Here is a 20,485-nt window from a genome sequence, read left to right as displayed (position 1 = left end):
ATAGAAATATGAGAATTATTTTAGATTTACATGTACTTAATTTTTCTCCTTCGTTTAATTAAAATATTATTTTAGACATACACTTACCTCTATTAGTTTAATTCGCTGATCTTCTTGGAGAACGTAGTCTAGTTTTCCGTTAACCATGTTCATATCCAAGTAATTAAGACTGCTGCAAAGAAAAAGCCAGATTTTATTAGGACTACACATTTAAGAGGAGTATTTATTTTTAAACCATAAGAAGTACATTCATATTATTTCTTTGTAAAATATAAAATCTTATACTTTTAAGGGATTTATGTATTCATATTTTGAGGATGTATAACTAAACATTTTCTTTTTACAACTCGATGTTTATTTTTATAATCAGCTATAGTAAGTCAACCAGAAACAAATAAAAAATAAACTATCAAAACATGAGGAAAACATAAAAAATTTTGGAATTAATCATAAACATGATGTGTTTTATGATAAATGCAAGCCAAAATCCACACACTCACAAAAGCAGACTCGTTAAAAACTTGGAATTATTTTTATAATGTTAGATCAATTTTTAAGAAGTATATTTTGTACTTTAAATTTTATTTTACAACAATTTAAATACTTACAGCATGATTTCTCCATAACATCGTGATAAATGTTAAGCATATATCTATGTATATAAATAGATGTTAGGGATGTATCATTTTTATAAGCATAAAAATTTGCTTTTCTTCACAAAAATAATTTTATTTCATTTTAAAATATGAATATAGCCCTACATTTATAAATTCACAACAACATGTTTCAAGGTACATTCAATTTAGTATTTACTTAAATATTGACGTGGATATATTCCATGAGCAGATTATGCCAATTTCAAAGGTTATTGTACCGCAGTAACCGTATGAGCATCACTTGAATTGTGAAATCTTTAACAACTGGTTTGTAGGTTTCTTTATAAATGACCTTCTTTATTAAGGTCGGCGGATATAAAGTAAAAGAAGATATCCCCTTTCATTTGATGTCATTTGATGTAATACGACTTTTTATTTTTTTCAATGCTTTAAGAGTTCGATTTTTTTTTTTTACTACATTTCTACCAAGTTATAAATAAGTAAGTTTCAGAATTCTAAAATGGCTAGTTATGATGTTCGCTGCTAATATTTAAATCCCACGATGCATATTGTATTTGAAGTTTATTTATGTTTAAAACATGTTTGAAAAATTCTGAGGCAGATAACTAGACCAGTAATTCTTGCTCAGAGCGGAAATATAACTTCCTTAAAATTCCGGAATTCGTATTTCTTTTTTAAGCATACAGTTGTCATAATTTCCTTTTAATCTTATCTTCAACTATGAAATTATTAAACTTCTATTTTAAAAATTTCAAAAACACTTTCTATAAAGAAATATATTTCTAGAAAGTTCGAGAAATATTCTAGAAAAAAGAAAAGAATTCTAGACTACAAGAATATGGTAAAATTTGCCATGTTTCTGACTCTATGTGGACATCAAAAATCTCTGTAATTTTTACCCACGCGCTTTGTTAATGATTTTGTTAAAATTAACAGTAAAATATGATTTTGTAATGTGTGATAAAATTTGGTAATCTTATTTTGATACCTTAGATAGAACATGGCATAAAAACCATTTACTCGGTTAAATTTACTTTCCAGTTTTGTATTTTTTACTAAATGTATGATAATTAATAAGAACTATAATTTTAAAAATCACACTTTCCGGCAAACCATTGTCATATGAATGAAAAAATTACTAAACGTATGGTGTAAATACTGTATATTTTGGTTTTATTAAACATTATTGTTATTACTGTATGGTATGGTAATGTGACTGGATTTTTTTTCCGTGTTATAATAAAATATCCATAAAATGGAAGGCGCATACATGAACGTATGATTTATGTGTACAGTATTTAATTCATTTGTAAACTAAATTAATTTGATTTTAATGTAATACAGTGATAAATTTACATATTATGAAATTATCCTCAACTATATTATTATGTTACATATTAGTAAAAGTTTAAACTTAGCTGAATAAATTTCAAATGAAATAAATTATTCATAAAAGTAGTTTAATGAAAATCATTTTGCTCTTCAGAACTGAGTATATAGCTTCAAATCATTTGCATCAAAAGATAAAAATTGAAAAAGTATGTGTTGGCAAATATCACTCATTTCTCATGAAAATGCGAAGCATGAGCTTCCAAAAATCAGTGAGTATGTATTAGATTTTTTTTAATTCATTAATATATTTTTTTAAATTTCTTACAAGGTTATTGATTTTTCCATTCTAATCTCACCCTCATTCTATTTAAATATTAAAGTACCTCATATCTTATTTTTTAGATTTAAATGCTTGCTTTAATTTTTGAATGAGTTTAAATATTTCTACTATTTCATCACTGTCAACAAGCATGACTATGAATAAGTTCCATAAATTATGTGTATATATACAAAAATTTTCAGACAAAACGGAAAAAATAAGTTTAAAATATCCAAAAATTCAAAGTGAAATTGAATTTATATTTTCCGATTATTTATCTTCGATAATAAAATAGTTTTCTCGTTTACAAAGCATTTTTAAATATCGTGAGTAACTTATATAACATCAAAATAATAACACTTCATCTTACACATTTTCTTAATTAAAACTATCAATTTAAAAATTTGCATCAAAACATATTTCTTGATATAATTTGCACTGAACATTGCTCCCTTTAATGTCCTATATCACTATTTACACCATCATAAGCTAACAGGAATTATTAACAATTTTTAAAATACTATTTAATTTTTAAATTAGTCAATGGTAATAAATTATTACAGTTTTTTTCGTGTTTAGTAAAAATTTAATTTTATTAAATTATTAACTAGTTAATTAGTTTATATAAAGCAAACATTTCTGCAAATATAAATGCAAGATTTTTTTCTTGCTATCTCCAAAAATTATAAACTTTCCTAATTTAAGTTTTAAAAGTTTTAATAAATTTTGCTGAAATTTCAAAAGTCAATGAAATTTCCAGATTTTTTTTAATTATTAATAAATACTAAATAAATAACAATTTATGGTAGCATTTTGTTGTAATTTCCATCTGGTTCCACGATATTCAAAATCAGTGTACAATTTATTACTGAAAAATTACGACTTGGACGTAAAGAGTTAAATCAAAATATTATAGAAACCTTAACTATAACTGAAGAAAGTTACTGTAATTAATAGTTTTCCTTCAAACACTTCACATCATTTCATATGAAATAATCATGACTTCGCATTATGAAGCTATGGTTGGATTTTCAGAGTCTCAAAAATAATAATTTTTCCGATCTTACTTTTGAAAAATAAGTGAATAAAATGATTTCTCAAATAATTTTTTCAGCAATTTTCAATCTAATTTTACATCATTTAAATTAGTATGCAAAATGATATTTAAAGACTGCAACGTGTTGATTGTGGACAACTCACTAATTTATAAAAATTGAAATCATAACTGAACAAACTCACTTTAATTAACAGTTTTCTTTTGAACACAACTCATCATTCCATATCAAATTATCCTACTCCCACAGCTTTTGTTCATAGTCTTATTTTTTAGTTCATTTTAATTTGTTCTAAGTCTTAATGGTTTACCTGTTTTTTCGATATTTTTCTATAGAAAAATAGACAAATAAATGCATTTTTAAGCAATTATTTATTTGATTTTATGATATTTAAAATTAATGTAAAAATAATATTGAAAAATTGACCCTTGTACCAAATTCATAACAACTGAAATCATAACTGAACAAACTCACTTTAATTAATAGTTTTCGTTCAAAAACCACTCATCATCCCGTATGAGTTAATCATGACCGCTCAATATGAAGTCTACACACCAAATGAAAACTAAGAACGGATTCAACTCTGGAATCGTCGGTCGTCACTCCTTTCACCTATTATTCGACCGGTGTTCGAAAGTAGCGGATCGAATATCAGCGAAGAAAGTTTTTCTCTTGTGAATAAAAAAATAAATAATAAAAAACAGAATATATGAATAAGAAGAAAGAGGGAGAAAGGCGAAAAAAAATGCACTTTGAAAAACTAGGTTTCTGGAACAAGAACAAAAACTTCTAGAAAGATCCCAGTTGCTGTAATCGTCACCGTGCTCGTTCATCAAGTTTTCTGAAACAAACGATGCACAATGCACCTGACAAACCATTGCAGCAACCTGCTAAAATTCACCGAGGTTAAAGGATCGTTGTAAAAAGTTAGGGTATTGGCTGATATAGACAAATACAAAGCAGACATGAGTGGCGGGCGGAATCATATTTGTGTCAATGAACTTTTATGTTTGAGATTTATATCTTTATTCTATTGTAAGAATGCAGTAAGATTTATAGTTAATTTAAGGAATATAAAAGACTTTTTAAAATAGAATTGCTGCGCAACTTCAAATTGATCTGAAAATTCAAAATCATATAAACATGTAAATATCCCTAAATCACACTGAAACTGTCAATGTTTAAATCATGCTTCTTTTGATACACTTGTAAAATACTCAAGATTCAAAACGTATTTTGGCAATTCAATGATGACAATTTTTTTTAAAAAAAGTTCTCTGTGTTTTTTTTTAAATTTTTTTTTTATTTTAATCTTATCTTTTTACGACATGTACTGGTTTACGGAGTTTTCCACACCAAAACTAGTCAAAATTCTACAGACAATTGTCGATACAAACTGATTTCATGTTTGCTGGTGTCAGTAAACTTTGAAGTCTGATGAAGAGAAGAAGAGAGTGAGAAAAGAAGAAAAATTTCTGGACATTTTCAAAAGTGTGAAAAATTTATAATTTTTGATTGCTGCAATCAGAATGCCAATCTACATTATCTATATCGACATCACACTGATTTACTGAAGTCGTTGCAAGCTAATTGAAACGCTTTGTTTGAGATGGAGACACCACGAAAACGAAAGTATGAAAAGTGTTAGCGTTAATTTTTATTTAATTAAATATGAATATTCGATTTAAATGCTTTTTTTAAAATTTATATCTGATAAAATTTCATACTTCGTAATAAATTAAACTATTTTCTCAGAAATGAACTTAGTGCATTGGTTTTTAAACAAAAATTATTAAAATGGAATTGGGGTTGACTTGCAACTGCTCTTGAACACGATGTTTAAATTTTACCTGTATATAGTTGTTATATTATCAGGAAGGAAGCAAAAGTATAATATCCGGATACCTGGTTCAAGAAAGTAGAAGTGACTGTGACGTTTTCATATTTCAATCATGCGAAAAAAGTATGAAATCCTTGTCTTTTATGAATATTAAAATATTTCGTGAAGCATGAAGACTCTAGTCCTGGGCTAAACGTTAACGTTAATCAAGTAAAAAAGTTGTATCACCTTAATCAAATAAAAGAAAATAAAGTAACACGTAAACACATCTGATTTCGAAGCAATTAGATGTGGTTAGTCCTATTATTATTCCACATAACTCTCTCGGTTATTTAAAATACCTACATTTCTCAGAAATCTTCTTAAATGTGTAGAATATTTAAGTAGAAATGATTTGAAACTGGATATTAAATTTTTCATATCCAAGAATTTATTTTCATTCGTCCATAAGATGTCTGGGGTCGTAGTCCTTTATGTGTCCTCTCTGCACGCCACTGATTTAATTACATTGAAAAGTGACCAGTGATTATCTCACATCAACAGAACGTAAAAAATGTTTTATTATAAATTCTGACAAAATGGGATGAACTTTTATTTTACAACAAGATATTAGTGGCATTTTATTTTCTAGCAACATTTTAGATAGATGGATATAGTTGAATAGGGAATATGTTCATTCAGAACTAAATATATATCAATAAATTTTAATTTTAAAAAAATGGTATTTTTAAACAAGACGAATTTTTAAACATAAATAACAACATAACTAATTGCATAAGTTATTTCTATCAATTAATGTGTGGCTACTATCATTATTTTTCAACACATTAAAAGTTTCGTTAAGTGAGTGGATGTTTCAGTTCTCCAAAATGATTTCTTGTTACATTTTATAATAAATTATATTTTCAAGAAATAAAACAGTGCCATTAAATAATAAAAAACATTTCGAATTCAAAAATTCTAAAACAAATCTATCGTAATAAAAATTGAGTTAATGAAGAAATTTTTATCATGAATCCTATCATGTATCTCTCTTCAGGAATCATTTGCTATTGTTTTAAAACTTTAAAGATTGTCAGCTACATGTGATTGAGCAATGCTGAGCTACTATGTAATGCATATGCAAAAAACAATGTAAATAAATAAAAATGAATACATTTCCAAACAGATTAATTTTAGGAAATAAAACTCCATTGTTTATACGATTTATGCAACTTTATCAGATTTGGTTAAATTAATCAGTTTTCTTCCGGGATTAATGACATTACATCTGCTTTCAGTAATAAGAAAAAAAATTGGAAATTAGCAATGAATGACTTTTATCCATTTTCAGAAACGTGTGCTCTCATTATGTTTATTTTAATAAATAGTTTACATCTGAATAAGTTAAAAAATGTAAAATGATTAATAACAAAATTATAAATTATAAAATTAAAACACTTCTTGAACTCTTCTTAAAAATTTTTTACAAAAAAATTTATTTCATTTTCTTAAGTTAATGATTTGAAATATTTTTTTTCATTTATTAATGAGCGTATCAAGGCATTTTGACACTAAACATTATTTTGCATCAAATCTAAGTTATAAAGATTTCAAAGTCAGATTTTAACTTGTCTTTCATATAAAATCTGAAAGTAACTTAAACATTAGGAAAAAGCTGTTTTAAGAGGAAATGTACATAAATTCGTGCTGATTTGGAAACAAATTATCCTACCAAAGTACTTGTGAGGATTTTAAAAATTACAATTTCATTGCTATTTATTTAAAAAAATATTAAAAAAAAGAAATTTTTTATCTTAAAGCACCCGAACATTATGTATATAAGTTAATTTCTTATGAAGTATTATTGCATTGTAACATTACTAACCTCACTTGAAATTATATGACTTATTTTAAAATTCATGAAATGTACACATTAACTACATTAATGGGTATCGAACTCCATAAGTAATTCACTCAAAAGCGAATTTTCTACTGAAAAAAATTCTCGAAAAAACAACTGTTGAATTCTTATTTTTTCGGCAACCCAAGAAATTGTCTTTTAATACAGGAAATCTTGAGAAAGTATTCAATGTGGTGAATTACCGAAGAAAAATATCCATTATCGTTTATCCATAAAACTAGCACATGTTGGAATTTTTTCTCTCGAATCTTTATTCAAAGTACTGAGGCCAGAACATTTTATGTCATCAAAACACTGTGCCGAATTCATTAAGGCCAATTCTTTTAATGTATTCAAAACCGTGTCAAGTGTTAAGAATATTACTGAGTTCAAGGAGCGGAGTTCTTATTTAATGAGACAAAGTGTCATCTACAACGATATTGTTATTTCACTGCAAGGTTGTACATAAGGTTTATGAAAATAGGCCATATCTTATGACAAATAAATATATTTCTTTAATGTTTTTGCAAAGTCGGTTTTATATGCAAATTGACTTATTTTATGATCGTCACTCGCCATAATTTCGTAAGATCTGAGTACTTCGAAATAAATAAATGCTTTTTTTTTATTTAATTAAGGTGAATGTTACACATAGGTAAACGTGATAAATCAATAAACATCGATTTCATCAAAGCAATTGCGTGAATATTAATTAAAAAAGAAAAGTTTCAAAAATATTTGTAAAATTGACAACAGTTTTTTTATTCATTGCACGCGGAGAAAAAAATCAATTACAGCACTGTATGGTAATTGACAACTATTGTTTTAAATTCATTACACACGCAGAAAAAAAATCTGGTAAAATTACAGCACTGTATGATAATGACATTTCTGGTTAAAAAAAAAAGCATAATTCTGGTTAGTAAAACTAAAATATACGGTATTTAAAACATTCATTTGGTAATTTTACCGTAATGGGAAGTAAATTTAACCAAATAAATTGTATTACGCCTTTAAGATATCATGATAAATTACCAAATTTTATCATAAAGCCAAACTTTATTGTTAATTTTATCAAAATCATTACCCAAAGCGAGCAACCGAGCTTTTTGGTGTACCCATAGAGCATGAAACACGGCAAATCTTGCCTTAATGTGGTACTTTTATCATAATTTTTTCTCGGTGCATGATAACTGTTACAGGGCTCGTTTACCAGGACTCGAAAAATATATTACGTAACATACCCATGATATGCGAAAACTCTGATTGAGCATGTATTTAATATAAATAATTAATAGGTTGAATATATATGCGAGCAGATATATTTTTGATACGCTCTTAATGTTACTGAATTTAAATATATAAAATAAATATGAACTATATAATTAAGTTAACTTATTCTTTCTACATTCCCCTAGCCAAGCTTATTTTCATAAAAGAAAGGTTAACTATAAAATCTGTGCATAAAAAATAGTTAATAAAAAATTTTATAANTAAAAATAATGTTTTAAATTGTTTTATTATAAGTAAAAATGTTTTACTTATAATAAAGCAATTCTTTTTCAGTGAAGAAGAAAAATATTTCGTTGCTGTTTCGAAACAAGCTTTTTTCTCAAACATTTTCTTGGATTTGATTTTCATTTACGTAACTATTTGCCTTCTTATTAGCATTTCATTTTTATATGATAACAGTTTATCAGAAATTCAGTCTTTAAAAATTATAGACGTTTAATAAGCACGAAACTGAAAAGTAAATTTAGCCAGATAAATGATTTTATGCCACGCTTTAAGATATAATGATAAATTACCAAATTTTATTTTAAAACCAAGCTTTATTGTTAATTTTATCAAAATCAATACCCAAAGCGAGCAACCGAGCTTTTTGGTGTACCCATAAACCCTGAAACACGGCAAATTTTACCTTTTATCATAATTTTTTCACGGTGCACGTTACAGGGCTCGTTTACCAGGGCTCAAAAAATATATTACCTAACATACCCATGATATGCGAAAACTCTGATTGGGCATGTATTTAAAATAAATAATTAGGTTGTATGTATTTAATATACGTGTAAATGTATTTTTGATAAGATCTTAATGATACTGAATTCAAATATATAAAATAAATATGAACTATATAATTAAGTTAACTTATTCTTTCTACATTCCCCTAGCCAAGCTTATTTTCATAAAAGAAAGGTTAACTATAAAATCTGTGCATAAAAAATAGTTAATAAGAAATTTTATAACATCGTTTTTAATCTAAATAATCGCTTAAAATTTCTAACTCATAAATAAAAATTAAATATTCGCTAAAAAATAAATTGTCAAAAAAAAAGAGACTAAAATAACTCTTCTGTAATAGCCATTATAAGAAAAGAATCATTTTTGCATACAGAAATATATATAAATTAAAATGAGTAGTGAATAATGTGATTTATATAAATGTGTAGCGTGTATAGTAAAATCCATTCTATTTCTTTTTTTTCCTAAATAGCTATAGTTTTTTTAAATGAAAGATGTATTTTTTTTTTGAATAAAAACTAAATATTATTCAAAATATGAATCTGTCATTTTAAATTTTTAATCAGATATATTTAAAAACATTCGTCCTTGAAAATAAATTTTATATCATCAATATTAAGACACATTCTGTTAGTCTCCATTATGTTGTAACAACAAAAATAAGGATAGCTAATGTCAAACGCAAAGATTATGAAACAAACATGAACAGTTTGCTTAAAGGATCAAGGTGAAATCTAATGAATGAAAAATATCCTCTCAGCTGGTGCATTTGACAGTTCATGAAATACTGTATTAATTCTAGCGTTATTGTAATTCGTCTTTTTTTTTCTTTCTAAAAAAATCGTAATTAATTAGAAAAAAAGCCTTATGGCTATAATCATAGTCTTAGGATAGTCTAATTTCCGACAATTGTCAATAAACAAACGTCTAATGGCTAAGGTGAGAAATTTAACAATATTATTATTCACTGTTTATTTATGTTAACATTTTAATTTTCTAGGAGCTGTAAAATCTTAATTTTATTCAAACGATCTCTAAATATTTATAAATATTCTGTTTTAATTAAAACTGTTAAGCTAAAATTGTTCGATTTCCTTGAGTAAAACTTTAATTCATTAATAAAGTTAGGAATATCATAAAAGATTTGTAACTTTTTTGTTTAAATATTTAATTTACGAACTAAGTTATTTTTTGCATTAAAGCAACCTTTCCAGTGCAGTTTTGTTATAGCGAATAAAGATAATATATAAAATGAATAAAAGAGGAAAACCATAGGTGGTGTTTTTCATAGCAATGCGTCGTTTATTTTACATGTTTTCCTGATAAAGATATACTATAATTCTAAATAACATGTATTGATTTTAAATTAATCTGTGCAATAAATGTTTATTTTTAATTAATTAAAAATAATTTTGAGTATCATAGCTAGAAAGCTGATGAATTTAAACTTAAAAACTATTATGTAGTCAGACCTAGAATAACAACAAAAACTTTAAACAGGATACAGGCAAACTAGAAATAATATTCGAACGACAAAATGCAAACAATTATAAATTATATTTTCTTCAATGAGTAACATGTACATAAAATACCATTAATTTAAAACAATTTATTTTAATGAAATAATTTAACTTAAATATCATTTTTATTTAAAAATGTAGCAATTATGTTATAAGTTTTTAATTAAGATAAAAGTTGAGATAAAAATAATTTATATCAGTCAACGAAATTACAATTTACCTATTATTCTATTAACTATTATTTAACTTACTATAGTTTTATGATGACCAATGAGCAATCATAATGATGTGTAATTAATTATTTAGTAATTATGTTGTTAGATTTTAATTAAGATAAAAATTAAGAATAAAACAATTGATATTAGTTAACAAAAATTACAATTTAACAACTATTTATATTTTTAACTGGAAGCGCAAATACACAAAAAGTAATTCTAAAAATAATTCAATTTAATTAGGAGTAGTTTAACTCACCTGGTTCAGGCTATCAAATTTAGTGACTAAAGGAACGCAAAAATGAAAACTTGTAGTTTTATAATGACCAATGAACGTTCGTAATCCGATATAATTTATTCTACTGCCATTGTAACTTTTTACAAAGCTATCAACTGCACATAATTTTCCTCCTCTCTCAAAAATTATTTTTTTCCCTGTCTTGCGTCAAATGTTGTTTTGCTGCGCCTCATCAAAAATGAAATTTTGTATTTTATATTGAAATATACCAATGAACCACGTTCTCGGTCACTTCTTTGCTTTCGTCATCAGAAATATTTGAACCGGTTTAAGATTTTTTACTTGGATAGGTCAAAAAAGGCTTCATGTACAAGGAATAACGTTGATTTGGTACATATTATTTCTATTGGCTATAAAGGCTCGTAAGAATATGAAATGTTGAAATAATATGTTATTTTTTAATTTGTTGACATTTTCCCTAAAAGGTAAACTGAGGAAGTTTGCAAATATTTTAAGTAAGTTTTTCCTAAAATACTCGATTACTCCCCCTTTGTTCTTAATCTGACATCTGATTAAATCAATGAATTTTAAGTGTTGGTAATTAATACACAAATCTAAAAATATCTAGTTTGTAAACAAGTTTATGTCATTTTAACCTTATTTGACTTAAGAATACGCAGTAAATTAGATACGGTATGTAGACATTGAGTTTCGAATAAGTTATTTTTAATAAATCTAAATATGTAAAAATAAATGTTAGCAAATTTCTAAAATAAAAATATTCCTCATTTGTTTCTTTATAAAGAAATGTTATTTAAATTAGGTTCGTTCCTCTGCAACAAAATAAATGCTCATTTCATTTAAGAACATTTGAACAAAGATTATATTCTCTATTGATCTATTAAATAATTCTATTTATAATTACAGTGAGGTGGCATTATTAATGTTGTACCTCTTAATATCGTGTTGGACAGCCTCGAACTTTACGAAGTGCAGCAACTCGATGTGGCATGGGCCAACACCCCTTAGAAGAAAGAAGGCCTCAGCACGGATCAATTTAGTAGTTCGACGTAACGAATATAAACTGCGCAGTGGATGAATTTAAGAAAGATGTCACTTCGTTTGGACTACTAAAAGATCAAATTTCTTGCTTATGGTAACCCGTGTTGAGGCCTTCTTTCTTCTAGGAGGTATTGCATGGACTAAACGAGTAGTAAATCTCTTGCAGGAGTGTCGATAATTGCGAAAGTGTTGCGGGTACTGGATTTTTTGTACAAACTGACCTCTCAGTAATATCGCATAAATATCCATGGGGTTCATGTCGGGAGATCTAGGTGGCCAATAATTTGTTAGGATTTGGATACACTAAGTCCATAAATGGCTGCAAGTGATCTCCAAGTAACAAAACATAACCATTTTCAGTCAATGATCGGTGAAATTAGGCAGTATAGAACCCAGTCCATGTCATGAAAAATCAGCCCACACCATTATAGAACCGACACCAGAGTGTCTTGTGCCACAGTGTCTTGTTAACAACTATGTCGTGGGGTCTGCTTCCCACTCGAATTCTCCCATCAACTCTGACCATCTGAAATTGTGACTCATTTGACCAAGTGACAATTTTCCAGTCGTTTGGGTTCAACTAATATGGTCACGAGCCCAGGAGGGGCACTAAACGTGGTGTCGTACTGTTAGTAAAAGCACTCGAGTCGGTCTTCTGCTACAGCCAAGGGCAGCGGACAGTGCAGCGGAGTTTGACTGTAATGCCATATCCTATTACAGCCAAATTCCGCTGCACTGTCCTAACAGACAAGTTCATTTCATTTCTTGCATTGATGCTTTCGGTTATTTCACTCAATATTACTTGATATAGCAAAAATTGTTTCTTTCCAATTTTCATAACTAAACGACAAATTGTGTGCTCTTTTTTCCTTATTTATTCAAACACTTAAAATAATCATTATCGGGGGAAGTCCTGCGTCTATGTACATTACTTGTACATAGACACAGTACAAGTAATGTATGTCTGTACTGTGCATGCAACTTTTCAGGCGTTGTCTTCTTTTTCTTAATTATAAACGATAAAGTGAGTTTTAAAACTCTAAATTCCTACTACGTAAATTTTCAATCACTATTTTAAATTTATAGCATCCATGGCAACTTTGCAACTCTTTACTTTTAAAGTCTTTGAAAAAAGCCCACCAAATGATTTATGCAAATGGACGATATCACATTACGAATTTGCCGAAACATTAGTTTATTCTTTAAGCGAAGATACTGATGAAAGAAGTAACATACAGAACTTTCGTCAGCACAAATTTTAAGCTACACGAACTTTTGATGTAAGTAATGTTAGCCAAGGTCCGTTAGCCAAAGAAAAATCATTCAATTAAAAGATTTTATACTTTTGGCATTCTATAGAAAATTACGAAAAAGAGTTATGATAATTCTTTTCCGATCTTAACCAATCAGTTTTAAAGTATACACTGCAGTATTGTTTATGTTCAAATATCTGGAATCGCAGGACTGATCTGAACTTTACTGTATACTTTTTACAGTACTGTACTTTTTTCCACCATGTCCGATTTTTCCAACAGCGCTATTTCTCCTGGTTTTACTGTAATCTAAAAGTAGCTCTTGCTTATTTATCATTATTAGTATTTCGGTAATATTTTTTTGTAAATGTGAAACTACAGTTGATTTTTTCTTTTGTGTAATTTTTAGACCTTTAAGAAAAGCGAACTAAAAGTTGAGAGCTATCTGTCACATGTAGTCCGGGTGATAGGAGCCAGTTTTTATTTGGGTCTCATTTGCATTGAAATCTGAGGTTACTGTTTTAAATGCCTTTTAGATTTATTCAAAGAAACGAGGGAAATTTGATGAAATGTTTAATCAAAACTTGTCTTATTTTCTAGGGTACTTTAAATTTACAATTGAAAAATTGTATGACTACCAAGATGAATGTTTAAATTTCATCTGAGAGAATCACGATTTTACTAATATTTGTGGATCTACACTCCAAGACTCCGATTGTGGAAAAAAAATTAAACCCACTGTCAGATGACCACGACCAGATGACAAGTCAATAGAACACAACCATTGTATTTTTTTTTTTTTTTGCATGACTGATTAATAAAAAAATAGACAAAGATATTAAGATGAACAAACATAACAAAATAGTTGTTTTTTTTCTCACATGATATGCATAAAGGGTTAAAAATAAAAACACGAAAAATTATCAATTCGAAAATTTACAGGAAAAGTTAAATAATTTATTTAAATAAGCTCGTCAATGAATTGAAAGCCCATAAAATATCTACATATTCATTTGTCAACTATTTATAGCGTATATCATTACTGACATTAATAACCGAAATGACACGGGATTGATAAAATGAAGAAAAGAGAAAAACTGCTGTCACTTCCTTTTACTATCCATAATTGATTACAGTTAATTTTAAATATTAAGTATCTATAAACTATCTCTTTCAAGGTGAATTTAGTTAGTTGGGGGTAATTAGGACAACTTTTGGTTCTTTTTTATTATAAACTTTAATATGTCTCCTAACAAAATTGAGTTAATGTTTTTATGACTTAGGGTGATTTTCGACTCTTTAAAAAATGTAAAAAAAATAATAACCGTCGAAGTTACTTGCATAAGATCTCAAAGGGATGGTCATTCCCTTTAAGAGTTTATGTAAATCTTGTCCTGTATCGAATATTTCAATCTGATATAATTTTAAGGAAGAAAATTTCCACTTTTAAGAAAACTTCAAGCCTAATTTACTTGTAGGTTAAGATACTACATACTTTGATCCACTCATTAACAACATAAATTTTAATTATATAGGAGTATGTTTTTTTTTAATGTTTCTTACTTAAACAGCCACATTTTGTTAATCTGCAGTCTTAAATCACGCTTTATTTAACCATTATAACACTGCACACAATCAGTTTTGATTATCAGCGTTATTTTCTAATTATACCACTCTTCGTGAAGATTTGAAGTTTTCATTTGAAATGTGTTTTCTTCCCTTTAGCCTTCAGAAAAAAAGCGCAACTTTTAGTTTTTCATAATATTTTTAATTGAGTTTAAACATTTAATCAAAATGAATCGATATACGAATTCTACTTTCATTAGAGAATGTTATTCTGTTAACATTTCTTTTGTAGAAGTGATAGCGAAACTTTAATCTTCTTAATTGCTTTATTTTAAATTATGGATAAAAATCTTTAAAAATTTAATATTGTTTTTTATTGTACTTAGTCACTTAATGTATGTTGCAGTGGCAACTAAAAATCTTTTCTTCTCGTTTCAAATTCTTTTGTTTTACGTTGGTTGAGAAATATTTCAAATGATTCTAAAGCGCTTCTATTTCAAGTACCATATTTAAATCTTTACCATAACAAAAAGGCTACACTAAGAAAAATGTAGGTAAAAAAAAGTTATTTGCATCAAAAATTAAATAAAAGAAAATTCAACTTGTTATTAAAATTAATTAATAAAGAAAAAACAACACTAATATTTTTTTCCTTTTCATTTCAGAGTGTAAACTGTGTGTAATGATAATAAGACAAAAATCTTCACCATGACAAAAAACTTACACTAAGAAAAACGTAAGTAAAAAAAGCTAATTGCATCAAAAACTAAATGAATGAAAATTAAGTTTATTATTAATATTAATTACTAAAGGAAAAAAACACTTGTAGTTTTTTTCCCCTTTTAATTTCAAAACATTTTCATTTAAACTTCCAATCATTTTAAATGTTAACGTCACCAGACACGGCCTTACGTCAGAAACATTCATTGAACTTCGTCCGTCAGAATATTTTTATGGAATTTATTACCAACAAAGACGTTCATTTCAAAGACTTCCTTTTTTTCCTTGGCCAAACCAATGAAATTTAGCCTTCTGAAACCTGCCCTTTAAAATCGTTTGATCCCTTAAAAACCTCTCTTTCTCTTATTGTTTTTTTGTCTCGGGACTATAATTCTGAGGTTTCAAAAAACATGACACATATTTTATTATTTCCCTACAATAAAAGTTGTTTTGACAGTGAAATAACAAATCAGGTGTTTTAACGTCTGTTTGCGAATTAGCCCCGGGAAACAGTTTAAAACGAATTGCATTTGTTGTTAAAACATTTAGAAATGTCCACAATGCTAGGTATTTCCCCAAAGAGTTAGAAGTGTTTACAAAACATAAATGAATAAATAAAAATTTATTAGGAAATAATAATAACAAAATAAATATTAAAAATTTTCACGCGGTAAAAAAATACTGTATTTGCGGCTTTATTTTGAATGCATTTTTCTATAAATTTTATGTTGCATGCCGGGAATAATTATTTCAACTACATTAAAAACTGAATAACTGATTACATTGCAAACATTGTTAAGGCTGTTTTTAAGTTATTTAAGCACTAACACGTAAAGAAAAAAAATGATTTCATGAAACTGATCGATAATTTTCATCTGTTGAGTGAAAATAACAAAATAGTAACTGCATGCACCCAATCATTGACAAACACATAACTATTTTTCTTAAGAGAAAGAAAGAGTGTGTATACATTTTGGAGACCAATTTAAGAGCAACTTGGCATTTTTATTATAAGAATAGGCGACAAGGTCGATATCTGAATTACCTCTAACCTATATAATATTACACACCGCAACAAAGGGAAGACTTTTAACCATTCCACATTTAACTTTGCAGGCAAATTTAGGTGCCATCTTTGTAATTTAATAATGTTTTATTTCATCACCGATGGTTCAATTTTTTCGTCGTCCTAAACTTTTTCTCAAGGATATACTTGACTTTTACTCATTTAAATATAAATCAAAGAAGCATTGAAATATTTCAGTATCTTAAAAGGTATTTCAGTATCTCGAAGTATTGGAAAGAATTTTTCCACTGGAATGAAAAATATCCTCAGAATTAAGAACTTGATCGTCAAAATAAATTTTTCTAAGCAAATCAGCATTTTCTATTCGATTGCAGCAATTTTCAATAGATGCACCGCATAACAAATAAGAATTGGGTCAAAATAATATAAGTCAGAAACAAAGTACCGTAAAATAGTTTTCTAATATATAGTTATAATTATTAATTATTAAGTTATAAAGTTCTTCTTAATGTACCATTTCAAATTACAAAAAAAATATTTTTTAAGAAAAAACTATTTCGTGCAAATGGAATAAATTTTTAAATAAATGAAACTTGCACAAAATTACGTGCTCTTTAAAGATTTATACGTAATATTTATAAATCTATAACTTTTAGAATCAATATTCTGGCCATCACGACTTAACACTGCAATGTAAATTTTCGTTACTTTAAGCGACTGATTAAAAACACATTTATTTTATACGGATATCACACGAGAGAAAAATAAGAGCAACTGTAAACGCAATCTCCACTCTATCCTCAACTCTACAGGCAATTTCGCAGTTAGGAGTCGCCGATAGGGTTGCTTAATTGTCCAAACGGTTGCACGTAATAGGGTTAAAATTTCTTTTAACTAAATTTTTTTTTTCTTCATGTGATGCTATTATTTTATATTTCTTATGGTTGTTTTTAAAGGAAAGAAAAGTAAATCACAGACGCTCTAGAATTGATATCCGTTTAATTTTATGCATTATCTTAAATAAATTAATATATTAACTCAAAATTTCATCCGATCATCCTTTTCATCAATGTCGCCGCCATTTTTATTTACACTTGTAAACGTCATCACATAGAATTGAAACATCATATAAAGCAAACGATCTGATTGGCCCAAGTGTGATAGGCAATTTTTCTATTAGAAGAGAGTTGCTGATAATTCGAGCAACTGTGATTTCTATATCACATGAAGATTCTCGAGCAATTTTTGGAGAAAGTGGAAGATATGATTGCGCTTACGGCTGACTTGCAGGTTTCGTTGCCGATAATTTTCATTCTTGTGATATACCCATTTTAGTAAAAGGGTTATAGATTCTATTTGATATATATATACAAACTTTAAGCAAAAAAAAAATCACGTGATTGACTTTTACTCATAAACACATAAATCAACGAATCATTGAAAAATTTTTAGTCCTAATTTTTTTCTCCAGATAAAATGATACTTTATGATTTGGAAATAAATTAAAAAGAAGTCAATATTTTTCTAGATGCTGTGATTCTGATTCAAAGGGGAAAAATGGAATAAAACGATATGAACATAACAATAATGCATGTGTGGTAAAAAAATCTTAAAATATTCTTCTATATAATGTTGCAAAAGCAATCGAGTTCAGTTCTCTAACGTGCTTCGTCAGAAAATAAGCAAATAATAAACTCAAAAAACTATATGCACAGGTATTTTTAAGAAAAAAAATCGAACTACAATTAAATTTGTAAAATCTGGCATGGCCTTAAAAATGGAAAGTGCAAGAATAGAACCATCTAGGGTTTTTCAAGCAATAAAACAGGCAATTATTGCTAAAAATAAAAATTGTAAGCCCCTGAATAACTTTTGATCTAATGATTAGATTTGATAATGATTCATGTACTAACACTCAATCTTAATGAATGGTAATCTAAAACAATTTCTACCGATAAAGTTTTCTTTGAAGTACAAAAATACCTTCAGAGACAAATTTTGATATTTTTAATTTAGAAATTATTATTCAGATTTTAGTTAGTATAATACATTTAAATATAGTATGAAAACAAAAGACATAGAACAAAAAGTTTTAAAAAAATATTGGGGGAAACTGCTCGAAAAGACCAAAACTCTTCTTTCTTTTAAGATCACTTAAGAACTTTGTTGAAATGTATTATTCTTTTATCATCCTCGCTTTATAATACTCATAAAAATTCAACTTAGGAAGCAGACTAAGCATAAGACATGTTGTTAATATTTAGATATTTTACAGCTAATATAAAAGCTTATTTGGCAAAAAATGCCAAAATTGTGATTTATTATTTTTTTCGCTGTTACCTATGAAATAATAGTTTAACCCAGCACTTCTCAGACATATGTATAGAAAACGTTCATGCAAAATTTCAAGTAATTTCAAGAATTAAAATGTTTTCAGATATTGCATTCAGAATGAAGGGAAATGATCAAAAAATTAGTTTTGAGAAAAATGTCAAAAAAGACTCAGTTATCAATTTAATAACTAATACAGATGTTGCTTTTAATCATTATAAGTTTTGTTATATTTGACGTACAAACAAAACTCAAGCGGTTTTTGAAAGAAAAAGTTCCATAGTTTTATTATGTGTATTCATAAAAAAATAGAAAATATTACTTTGGTTAAAATCAGCTTAATAAAGATAGTGGGGTACCTAAAAGGGTTTTGTTCTTGGGACTTAATTAGTTCCTTATTAGCATTAAAATCTTTGTTTACTTTAATATGTGACTGCCTAAACCTTCCCTCAAACCAATACACATAAAATGTATATTTTAAAATGAATTTTTAACTAGATTGTGTTATTTTTTATGTTATGATTCACACTCCGCTAGCGAAACAGTCAAATTGTTTAAATTCACAATATATGCAAAACATGTTTTTCACTTCACTGAAAAGTGAAGAAAAATATTCCTAATGAAGATTTTTAGTTTTTTGTTTTATATCGTATTTGAGGAAAAAATTACATCTAAGACAAAGGAACAATCATCCAAAGTATAAATCATTAAATACCAGTTCATCTCAGCATGTAAGCAAATTCCATTTTCTTTTCGTAAATGATCCCTTAAGGTAATTTGCCAATTCCTAACAGTAGACCTTATTTTTCTACTCACTTTTTCCTTTGACCTTTCAAAAGAGAAAGTTCTACTGACCGTTTATGTCATTTGGTTCACAGCACGCCAACAGACGTGATCCAGCGTCAAAGAATGAAAAAAATAATCAACGGATTTGTGAGGATAGACGAGTTAATTATTTTAAAATACAATAGTCATATAAGCAGTTTAAAAATTGGAATAAAATGCTCTATGTTTCAAATTTCTTGCAACTGTTGCTTTTTCTTCAACGCCCATTCTGAGCTATGTCATCTTTTTCAAAAGAGCTTTTCATGCGCTATATCTATTTTCTTAATTTAAATATAATTCTTAATTTAAATTTAGATAGTCGCCATCAGTCTAAAAAAACCCTACAGGAAGTCTGGTTGTTTTCTTGTAACGTCATAGCAAAACGTGGACTTTCTTTTTTTTTCTTTCTTTTTTTTTTAGTTCAGAATGTGACTATTTCTTTATTTCCAGTCTTTCCTCTTTAATGCATTACACGTTTGAATTCAGCGTAATGGCTCTTAAGGGCATTTAAACATCTTAATTTTAGATAACAACTCCGTGCTTCGGCGCATAGTGCAAACTAAAGCAGAACAGCCGCCACTCGCAAGCGAATTTTTCTCCAATGGAAACAAATAATTATATAAAATTTTATTATATATTTATATCAAATATATATATA

The 20,485-nt window shown here is 27.5% G+C and overlaps 1 protein-coding gene across 5 annotated transcripts in view; it reads right to left on the bottom strand.

Moving 5' to 3' along the window:
- LOC107443450 (SEC14-like protein 2) overlaps nt 1-20,485 on the bottom strand; it is a 58,396-nt gene that overhangs the window by 22,608 nt on the left and 15,303 nt on the right. For 2 of the 5 annotated variants that reach the window (XM_016057306.3, XM_043040812.2), the window contains exon 2: nt 88-172. In XM_016057306.3, the coding sequence (XP_015912792.1) occupies nt 88-172 (85 nt within the window). Of the gene's footprint in view, nt 1-87; nt 173-3,797; nt 3,975-11,064; nt 11,265-20,485 lie in introns of those variants that run through there. The other 3 variants (XM_016057307.3, XM_043040813.1, XM_016057309.3) reach the window with 3 other exon arrangements.

The sequence above is a fragment of the Parasteatoda tepidariorum genome, chromosome 1, assembly GCF_043381705.1.
Source record: "Parasteatoda tepidariorum isolate YZ-2023 chromosome 1, CAS_Ptep_4.0, whole genome shotgun sequence".
Taxonomy (NCBI): domain Eukaryota; kingdom Metazoa; phylum Arthropoda; class Arachnida; order Araneae; family Theridiidae; genus Parasteatoda; species Parasteatoda tepidariorum.
This window is presented reverse-complemented; position numbering and strand designations above follow the sequence as displayed.